This window comes from Coffea eugenioides, chromosome 11 (genome assembly GCF_003713205.1).
Source record: "Coffea eugenioides isolate CCC68of chromosome 11, Ceug_1.0, whole genome shotgun sequence".
NCBI lineage: Eukaryota > Viridiplantae > Streptophyta > Magnoliopsida > Gentianales > Rubiaceae > Coffea > Coffea eugenioides.
Window position 1 is genome coordinate 10802133 of NC_040045.1, and position 10759 is coordinate 10812891.

At 37.6% G+C, this 10759-nt stretch overlaps 2 protein-coding genes and 1 long non-coding RNA gene across 3 annotated transcripts; 2 read left to right on the forward strand and 1 right to left on the reverse strand.

The window, feature by feature from the left end:
* Positions 1-331: 331 nt before the first annotated feature.
* On the forward strand, positions 332-1521 carry LOC113751201 (acidic endochitinase-like). The gene has a single exon (XM_027295127.1). It carries the CDS (start codon positions 423-425, stop codon positions 1305-1307), a length of 885 nt encoding a protein of 294 aa, XP_027150928.1. The 5' UTR covers positions 332-422; the 3' UTR covers positions 1308-1521.
* Positions 1522-5514: 3993 nt separating this feature from the next.
* On the forward strand, positions 5515-7008 carry LOC113753318 (cytosolic sulfotransferase 14-like). The gene has a single exon (XM_027297441.1). It carries the CDS (start codon positions 5643-5645, stop codon positions 6711-6713), a length of 1071 nt encoding a protein of 356 aa, XP_027153242.1. The 5' UTR covers positions 5515-5642; the 3' UTR covers positions 6714-7008.
* Positions 7009-8130: 1122 nt separating this feature from the next.
* On the reverse strand, positions 8131-10400 carry LOC113753695. Its single transcript, XR_003465063.1, has 3 exons — positions 10314-10400; positions 9160-9764; positions 8131-8911 (listed from the first exon to the last, which is right to left on the reverse strand). It is a non-coding gene; the product is annotated as an uncharacterized LOC113753695 (long non-coding RNA).
* Between the last annotated feature and the right edge of the window lie 359 nt (positions 10401-10759).

Sequence of the window (10759 nt, forward strand, 5' to 3'; positions counted from 1 at the left end):
TCAAAGATGAATAAAAGTTTAAAATTTTCATAAGCCAAACGTTAGGCATAAAATTTAGTAGGTGCAAAGAAATCTCAGATCTTGGGCGCGGCTATTCCCTCCGCCACTGCACTTAGTCAATCGCTATTCAATTTTCTAAGGGTACGAATTTGGACTAGTTGTGGCAATCGACGGGAAAAATGAAGGTCGTGTATTCTCTTTCAATGACTTGTCAATACCAGAATGGCGTCCTGGTCACGATAATTTACGGTCAGAACACGCATGTTTACATTTTTCTCGAAACATGTGTGAACTTGCATGATCTTAAACCTATATAATGGATGGATCTTTGGGGGCAACACAATCACCAAGAGGGATAGACATTCACAAAACCAAATAAGCTGTGGTAGTATATTATATAGATAGATTCAGAACGTGAAAAGATGGCGAGTTTAAAATGGCTATTGTCGTTCTTGGCATCCTCACTGTTGATGGTATCCTTATTCCAGTCCTCACAAGCTGCAGGAATTGCCGTCTACTGGGGTCAAAACGGCGGTGAAGGAAGCTTGGCCGACACATGCGCCAGTGGAAACTATCAGTTTGTGAACGTGGCATTTCTGTCAACCTTTGGCGGTGGGAGAACACCAGTATTGAACTTAGCAGACCACTGCAACCCCGACGCAGGCACCTGCACCTCCTTAAGTGATGAAATAAAAGCTTGCCAGAACCAAAACATTAAAGTGCTGCTTTCCCTTGGAGGTGGGGCTGGAAGCTATGGCCTTACTTCTGCCGATGATGCAGGACAAGTTGCCAATTACCTATGGAACACCTTCTTGGGCGGTCAATCAGGTTCCCGCCCGCTTGGTGATGCTGTTTTAGACGGTATAGACTTTGATATTGAAACCGGGACAGGCCAGTATTGGGACAATCTGGCCAGGGCGCTCTCTGGTTTCAGCTCGCAGAAAAAGGTGTACTTATCTGCGGCTCCACAATGTCCATTTCCTGATGCTAATCTAAACACGGCCATCAGCACTGGCCTTTTCGATTACGTCTGGATACAATTCTATAACAATGGACAGTGTCAATATGGGACTAATGCTGATAGCTTGATAGCGAGTTGGAATCAATGGACTTCAGTTCAGTCCAATCAGATCTTCCTAGGTGTACCAGCAGCTCCAGGGGCTGCCAATGGTGGGTTTATTCCATCAGATGTGCTCATTTCTCAGGTTCTACCATCCATCAAGTCGTCACCCAAGTACGGAGGGGTCATGATCTGGAACAAATTTTTTGACAACGGATACAGTTCAGCTATCAAGGGAAGTATCTAAATTTAGTCGCCTATGTCCAGATTCCAGAGTAACATCTCAGAGTATTCTCGTAATGTAATAAATAAAACTGCCTACCTGCAGGGGTAGGATATATATTAGTCTTCCACTCTGTCCAAATAATTTCCATTGTACCTCATCTAGAGATGTAACTCTGGTTTTTTTCTACCAGAAATAAAGAACTTATGAATGGAGATAATTATAGTTTTAAAATTCATGGTTGAGCCCAAAAAAAAAAAAATTTTTTTTCAGGGTCATACGTTCATTATGAGATCTCCTTCATTTTTGACAACTTTGCACATTAAGAGTGCTAAATTTGGAATGCGTCAATATGGGGAATTCTTTCCCCACTGGAGTACTAGTGTTGGTTGGTCTGAGATTTTTAGCTCTGTGGCAATCCAGATAGTTTCCCAGCATCAGTATCCCATCTCAGGGATCTTGAGAACTTGATTGTGAAGGGATTAAAAGGGTAAAGTTTTACTACCTTATACTCTTTGGAGCATGGAAAAGTTGAGACGTCCATGTTAATAATTATGCTGCCACCACCTTGCAAGATGGTTAAAGGACAATTTTTCCCCAAGTACTTAATCTGGTCAGTCTTTCCTCTTGATATCTCCTTTGTGGTGAAGATACAGAGAATATCATGAGGAGGCTGCTCAAACTTTGAAAACTGAGATGTCTGTTTTCTGAAAACTAAGAAGTACAATCAGTTATACTGATTTTCTGACAGAGCTCGAGTCCTTCAATGTACTCTCCTCGAGCAGGATTGCTTTTCCGTATAAATTTGACTTCCCATTGAATCTCAGGAAGTTAACTCTCCAAATTTCGCCTGCCCTGGGATTGTATTTTGGAGAAAATGTGGCTATTACGAGACTTTAAAATTAGCTAATACTTATGTGGAGAAAGTGTGGCTATTCCGTTTAGCTCACAGGTTGGATTGTTTTAAAATTAGCTGGCTATTACCAGATTTTGAGCTTCTCAAATTACTCTCTACCTTTGAGGAGAAAGAGTGGGAGATGAAAGCTGGAGAGTTCCCTAACCTGTAATTTTTGAAGCTCAACAGCCGGAACATTGCTTAATGGAATGCCTCTAATAATCACCTGCCACAGCTTCAACACTAATTTTGTGTAGTAGGCAGCTCAAGGAGGTCCCCAGTGGGTTTGGGGATAGCGCTACTCTGGAGATGATTTAGGTGAGCTCTCCTGAAGAATCTGTGAGAAGGCTTCAAGAGGATCAACTTGATATGAGGAATGTGGTGAAGGTCCTTGTTGATCACTGAGACATGGATTTCTGATCAACTCCATAATTCCTAATAGAACTCTTGCTTGTCATTCTGTTTGCAGGTGAGTAAATTTAACTTTTTGTTCAGTCTGTATGTGTTATGTTTTGTTTACTTCCTCTATCACCAGTTTACTGGATCCTCAAATCATGATCAGTTTACTCTTGAATTATCACTCATAGGTTATGCATTTTCAGTTTAATTTTGCTCCAATAGAAGTACAGTTTCTAAGAGGTTTTGATCCTGTTAATTATTGGTAAAACTTTTGGATAACCTGCTAAAAAGAATTAATGCCAGCAGAAGAGAAGAATTGCACTAAATGCAATAAAGACAGATTTAAACACAAATTTTGTTCTGGCCAAATGTTTCTTAGTTGCCAAATTTTGGTACTTTAGGCCACAATTTGGACATTCTAAGCAGAACTAATATGCTTTTATGTTTCAGCTTGCTTGTGGAAAAGAGAAGCAAGCCTCTCAAGGTGAAGAAAATGGAAGTTTCAGCAGATATTGGAAAATGGGAATCTGGATGATCTTACATGACTGAGTTCTGAATTCTGACAAAGGTCACAACTTGGGAAATTTTATGTCTTACTGCTTCCACCAGATTACTAATACATGTTTGAAAGATTTTTTTTAGTTTCCCCTTTTTGAGAACTCTGACTCGATTCAATGCAACTTTACATGGCTTCAGCAGGAACAACTCGACATGGGGAATGAGCTGGAGGTCTATATTGATCGTTGAGACGTGGATTTCTGATCACCTGTGAAATTTCTGGTAGAACTTTAGCGTGTTATTCTATTTTCAGGTGAGTAAAATCAATCTTTTGCTATGATTCTGATCACCTCAGCTTTGTTAGACTTCTGGTCACCATTCAAACCAAGATTATACTACTCCTGAATCATAACTTTCACAGGTTTCAAGTCTTGTATCATTTAAGTTCTGCTTTATCTGCTTTTGCAAAGGTTCAACACTTATAAATATGACTTGCTTTCTGAATTTCCTCTTTTCTTCAGGAAAGCACTCTTTTGTTGATTGTGAGTTTCCCTTGTTTGATTAGTATGACTTGATCTATTGTAACTTTCTAGGGTTAATTACATCTTGTTTCATAACTATGACTTGATTCATGTATTAATCTTTTCTTACACTAACAGTGTATATACTGTCGGTTTTAAATGAATGACAACTATGTAAAATTTGAATTCGAGCTCCAAGTTTTGCACGTGTTATGAATTCAATGGTGATAATATATACACCGTTAGTATATATAAGATTTTCTACTGATTTTTTATAACTTTCTGAAACCTCTTTCCTCTGAGCACACTTTGGGACTCACTAGCCACCCACTTATACATGAGCTATATTTCTATTGATGAGCGGAAGTTTGGTTTTTACACTTTTTTCTTATTTGACTGCAAAGCACTTTAGTTTTCTTTTGGAGAGACAGATCCATTACTCCTATTGTGCCTTTCCAGTTATGCATATAGCTTGGACATGAGGCTGTAAGTTTGGAAGACAGAACTAAACTGTCCATGGAACAAAAACTTGTGTATTTAATATATATGAAAGTGTTGATGAAGCCTTTGCTTTATGGTGGCGTTTAGGAATTAGAGGCTTTAGAGTCAAGTCTCACTCCATGTTGAGTTTATTCAAATTAAAATGTTATTTTTTCTAATTGGTCATTTTTTGTAATATTTTTGAATTATAATATGTATGAATTTTTCCTGCCACCATTGTAGGTAAATTGTAATCAAATTAAATAAAAAACATATATAAGGACCACTTCACGTGATTACAATTATAAAAGGTTGCAGAATAAGATCATAACAACGAAGTATAATAATTTTTATAAATGTGATGGACAACTCCGCCATTAATTTGTCATTGTCACTATGCCCTTGGCACTCTAAGCATGTGGTTTGAACGTGCTTTTCGCAATCAAAAAATTAGGCCAAAAGTCCCCAAGACCCAATTCAATCAATAGAGAGGTTAATTAAATCACACACAATCTCTGGCTTGACTTTGAAGCCATTTCCTTTCGTCTCCCCCTGTAAAGCTTGAAGTATCCTACACCCAAAAATAATAAAATGCTAAATTTTAATTCCAAAGAAATTGATGCATTTCTATATTTGAATTCTTACACCTTGTTTGAAAAGCCATTTTTCACTAAGAAATTTCTACATTTTCCGTGAACACAATTTTCAATCAATCTTTTACCTCACATATATCAAATCACTACAGAATATTTTCTACAAAGACTCTAGAAAATTGCAATCCAAATAGGACACTGTTTTGAATGTGAAGGATTTAGGTGAAAAAAATGTCAAGATGTAAGAGGCCATTTCTACCATTAATTGGAAACTAGATAAACTCTATTACAATCATAGACTGTACCTGGTGTTTCAGTGTGGTTTCCAAAATTATTTTCTAACAGCAATTTATTTACATCCATGATGTTAGGTTCTGTGTAACAGGAAAATAAAATTCAAAGAACACCAATAATGACGACCAAAACGAAAATTAGAATTTTGCTCTCCATTTCGCATTCCAAGGGCCCGATTTTGCAAAACTTATGTTCAAAGTAACATAGAAAAGACCTTTCTGTTGTACTAAACTAATTAAATATGCATTTTTCTTATAGTTGGTTGTTGGCCATTAAGCTGTGATAGTTTGCTGTCTGCAAAATCAGAGGGGACAGAACAAATCAGAAAAAAACGTGGCGTCCTTGTATTTGATGGGCAGAAGGAGAATTATTAGTCAGCACATGTTTAAAGTGTTCCTACGGCGGCTAACATTGCCGACTGATCTAAATGCAGGATTCTTTGGTATGGTCATCAATTCATCCTTTCAGAATGAGGTCGGCAATGGGAAGTAGTAGGTGACAAGGTGGCCCTCAATTTGATGACACATTTATCAAAATCATATCAAGGAGGAGTTAAATGAGCATGATGCACATCTAGTAAAGGGAATTAACATCTATATATTGTAGTGGCTTATTACCTTGTTTGTGCACAAATTGATCTGGGATATTGTAAAAAGGAATATAGATTAAAGAAAAGGAAATGGCCATCACCGAATTGAATAAAAGCCAGTCAAGGAATGAAGCACAAGGAGAGCAGCAGCAGCTCAGCGAAGAATGCCAGGAGTTGCTGAATACTCTTCCTAAAGAACGAGGATGGAGGACACAGCATCTCTATCTTTTCCAAGGATTTTGGTGCCAACCAAAAGAGATTCAGGCCATAATGTCTGTCCAGAGAAACTTCATAGCTCAAGACAGCGATGTTGTGCTTGCCACCATACCCAAATCTGGCACCACTTGGTTAAAAGCAATTGCTTTTACCATTATGAATCGAAAGAATATTCCTGTCAAAAATGACCATCATCCGTTGCTCACCTCCAATCCGCATGAGCTCGTCCCTTTTCTTGAATATAAACTTTATGCGGACAACTGCATTCCAGATTTCTCGACGATTCCATGCCCGAGACTTTTGGCAACCCACATGCCCTTTTCTGCTTTGCCCCAGTCAGTCAAAGAATCTGGTTGTCGGGTGGTTTACCTTGCACGGAATCCATTTGACACATTTGTTTCCATATGGCATTTCATGGAGAAACTAAGACCGGAATCTTTTGGTTGCCTATCCTTTGAAGAAGCATTTGATATGTATTGCAGAGGAGTTGTCGGGTATGGTCCCTATTGGGACCATTTGCTGGGGTACTGGAATCAGAGCTTGGAAAGGACCCAAAAGGTGTTGTTTCTCAAGTATGAGGAAATGAAGGAAGATACTAATTCTCAGTTGAAGAAGTTGGCTGAGTTCTTAGGACTCCCTTTCTCAATTGAAGAGGAAAAAGGAGGAGTTGTTGATGAGATATCAAGGCTGTGTAGCTTCCAAACCCTGAAAGATATGGAAGTGAACAAAAATGGAAAAGGGGCTATCTTTGCTGATTCTGAAAACAAGGATTTGTTCAGGAAAGGTCAGGTGGGAGATTGGATCAATCATATGACCCCATCGATGGTTGACCAGCTACGCAATATTATGGACAAAAAACTGAGTGGCTCAAATCTATCATTTCAACTGCTCCAAGCACAAAGACAGAAAGTATTCGAGTGTGCATGTGATATTGGATCTCTTTGATCTGACAAGGAACGGAAGATATTGAAGCATTTGTGAATTTTCTCCAGAAGTCTAGGAACAAAAAACAGAATCTACGTGTGGTTATTTCCTTTTTAATTCTTCCCTTATTATCGTTAGTACATAGATTTCTAGCACCATTAAAAAGACACCGTAAGGTCTCAGACATGAAATTCTCTGAGCAAAAGAAAACTGAAACTTAATAGATTGGTGTCATTGTACTTGAAAGTCTGAAAGTCTTGTGAATTCCACTGAATAATCCATAAAGCAGATGAAATGTTATATGACTTTCTATTAACTCTTGTTATGATACTTGAGGGAATCATAGAGGGTGCAATTAGGGCAACTGTCTAAATTTTACCTGGAACTGGATATCTAACAAATGCCACAACAAGCTAAGTCAAGGCAGTGCTCCATATTTTCTACTTTCTCTCCCTTTCTCTGTTCTTAAATCACAGTCAACCCGAAGAAAGGATTGCCACTTCCTACAAATATTTTAGAGAAATCAAACAAGTCACAGATGAATGCTCTGAGAATAATTGTACGTATAAAATACCAGGAGTATCCTGTCATAAAAATGAATAAATCTTTAGCTACAACATCAGTGCTTACAAGATATATTCCTCATGCATAATTTCAGATATACTGGTATCCAGCTATGTATTTACCTATGGACCATTTCTTTTATAATCAAAGAGCTGATTGTCTCTATAATTCTATGATTACAACTTCAGTGCGTCCAACACAAGTTTCTTAGCGATTTTTCCTGTATTCGTAATATTTTCCTTGGATTCTAAAGCGGAAAAAAACTGAAAATTTTGTTATTTGTTATTACCAGATGTGATGCAATATTACCAGATCTGCTAAAATGACCTATCAATTACTAAAGTTAAAAGGCAAAGTTTAAGGCTGCATATTATTTGTTATTCTAAGAGCCACGACATTAGAAGATATTGGATTTGTAAACAATTGCTTGGGTCGTGCAAGAGTTACCTGGAAAGATCTTTCGAATGTTGGGTATGAAGTTCCAGCCATCTTGTCTTCAAAAAATTTGTTATTTTTAATCATGCTTCAAACTTTTTAGTTCCTCTCCATCTAATAAATCTTTTCCTAAAATTCAGTACAGTAGAAATAGATCAGATTTGCATAATTCAACTTTTCTAAAACTCTCTTCAGCTTCCCCACCAGAAAAAAGTTTGAACTTTGAAGGTTGAGGAGTGGCATTAGATCCAGAAAAAAGTTTGGTTCCTTCCCTGAAAAGCTGGCTTTTGTTTCTTGTTTTTTCCTTTTCAATTTTCGCACAAGAAAAGGAAATCTTTTCACCTCAGTTCAGGGGAGAGTGACATAGCAGCTCTGTCAGATTCCCTAAAAGGAAATCCAGAAAGCCAAATCCATCAGGTTTTGGTGAAAGCAGAATGCATTGAACAGGTGGATTAATCCATTTGATCTCTGATGAGTGATGACAAGTTTAATCTTTTATACTTTCGGGAAGCAAATTGCAACAATTCCTCAGTGTCTTGTACAATAGCTTTAGCATGAAAAGCATAATAAACTGAAGCTGTGTCATTTGCTGCTGATTTCAAGTGTTTCAAGATCATTACATCATTCTCCACTAGTAGACACAGCAGAAAAATGTAGAATACTGCGGCCCCTCACAATAGGCTTCTATTGTTTTTCACATTTAAAATCATATGTGCTTGCCCATCAAAAGGCACTTCCAGAAGCAGCTCCATTTTAACAGCTTAAGCTGGTCAAGAAACTTAAGAAGCTCAATGTTTGGCCATATCTTCAATCATTGACTTGGCATGAAATGAGACAGAGAAAGAGTTACACTTCCTAGCCTTAGATTTACCATTCATTGAGATTGGTTTAGGAACATTATTGTTCCCCTAAGGTGTATATGTTTTGCAACAAAGATTCACAAAAGCCATGTAAATCATTGAGAGAATCAATAATATTCTCCACAAGGGACTCCAAATGGATATTTTGGCTTAGCAGCTCCAGAAGAACACCTCAACCTTGGAATCCCCATCTTTTCAAGCAACTTAACAGGAGCTGGATCAGCTTTCTTGTCTATGCCAGCTATTGTTTCGTCCACATGAGACCGCTAAGTGAAAAAACAAGCTCACCAGCACAAACATTATCAGGTGCATGAACCGTCTAAAAAGGAATCAAAGTTCAGCCTCCTCAGGAATAGAAGCCTGAAAAATACATGGCCCACATAAGTAGTTGCAGTCGGTAAGGACAATGACATCTTGAATAATTTGAGATACTCTTCTATTACTTGTGGCGTACTTGACTTCAACATCTTTAGAAGATCCAAAAGGCATCAAAAACTAATTACTAGGTCATGCTTTCTTTCATTCTCTCAAGCCACCACAAGTAAGATACATGTACTGAGCAGACAAGAATAGCTCATGACTTGAGAGATATCTGAATAGGTAATTACCTTCAACATAGAAGATAAAGCACCTCAAGGATTCTAGCATCTCTAGCATGGCACGCAGCTGTAAACCTATGAGGCTGAAGCAACTCATCTTTCCCGTTGTAAAGATCCCGCAGACTTTCACCCAAGAGAGGAAATAAATTGCTTCCAAAGATCATAATCCCTCAGCAGAGGCTGGGATCAAACGAATAGTTGTTCAATGAAGTAGAATCATATTCTGCTTCAATTCGCTGCCTCAAGGATGCAATATTTGATTGAAACTTAGGAGTTGCAGGACATAACCATACATCCCCTAATGCATATCTTTCTCAAAAGCAACATGAAAGTCCCTCTTCAAGGTTCAAGAATAGAGATCCCAACTGACCAACACCCACTTGTCATCAGAATAGGTCAAAATTCTATGTAAATCAGTAAAGTTGGTTAAAAGTTTCAGTTCCACTTTCAAATTATCAATCTGTTCATGTGGATCTTTTTCATCTATACCATGAGAAAATGACAAGGTCCTCCACCATCTATCATCTATCATCCAGCTGCTCCACAACAAAATCAACAACGTAACTTTGATTCGTTTTCTCAATAAGCTTCCTAAAGTACTGTATAAAAATACCCTGAAGCACAAGAAACAATAATCCCGCAGAATTAAATGACACGCTAGAGCTGAAATCTCATCTTCTTTTTGTCTCAAAAACTCAGAGCACCCATTAATTGCTTTCCACAAAAAAAAAAAAAAAAAAAAACCAGAAAAAAGGAAGAACATATAGCACTAGATGAAATATATAAATACACCAGAAAATCAGTTAAATTTGCACTCATAGTTTGTTTGGATAAGAGTTTATTTGGATGATTTATTTGAGATATTTACTGTAGCACTTTTTGTGATGTGATGTATGTGAGATAAAAAGGTGATTGGGATTTGTGAAAACAAATTAAACAAACCAAATTTGGTTTGTCCAAACAATTGTATAGCTTTTCAAGAACTCAGAGCAGCCCAACTTATATATTCTTCAACCCACAGTTTCTTTTCTGCATAAAGCTCGAAAATCCCACAGATGTTGCAGATAAATATGGAAATTCTATTATCACTATCATTTCATCAAAATCCAATGGATCTACGTTGGGGAATTAAGAATTCAGAAGAGGGTGAAGCAAGAACTTACCCAACTTATATTCTTCAACCTTGGGTCCAATGCAATTGGAGAAGCAGTCCGTCCCAACTTCCAACTTGGCTTTGTTTGAATTGAGAGGAAAGGAAGATGAGAAAGAGGTGAAGTTTTAAATGGATAGAGAAAAAAGCCTGACGCTGATGCTGGACACGTTTCTCTCAAAGGATGGACATTGGCCTAGACGGTCCACGAACTTTTACCGGTACAAATAAGTTGGGCCAACATTAACATACAAAATGAAGGAACCATACCAAGTGATGAGAATGGAAAATTACGTCATGGTTAAAAATATTAGAAATTTTAAACAAACACCAAACACTGTTTGCTGAAGGTCCCAAAGCCTTTTCTACAGTAAAAATTCATCCCGACCAAAGAAGAACCAACTGTTATCACCAAATAAAATTAAAATTCTTTTCGACCATCAATATTATGAAAATCCT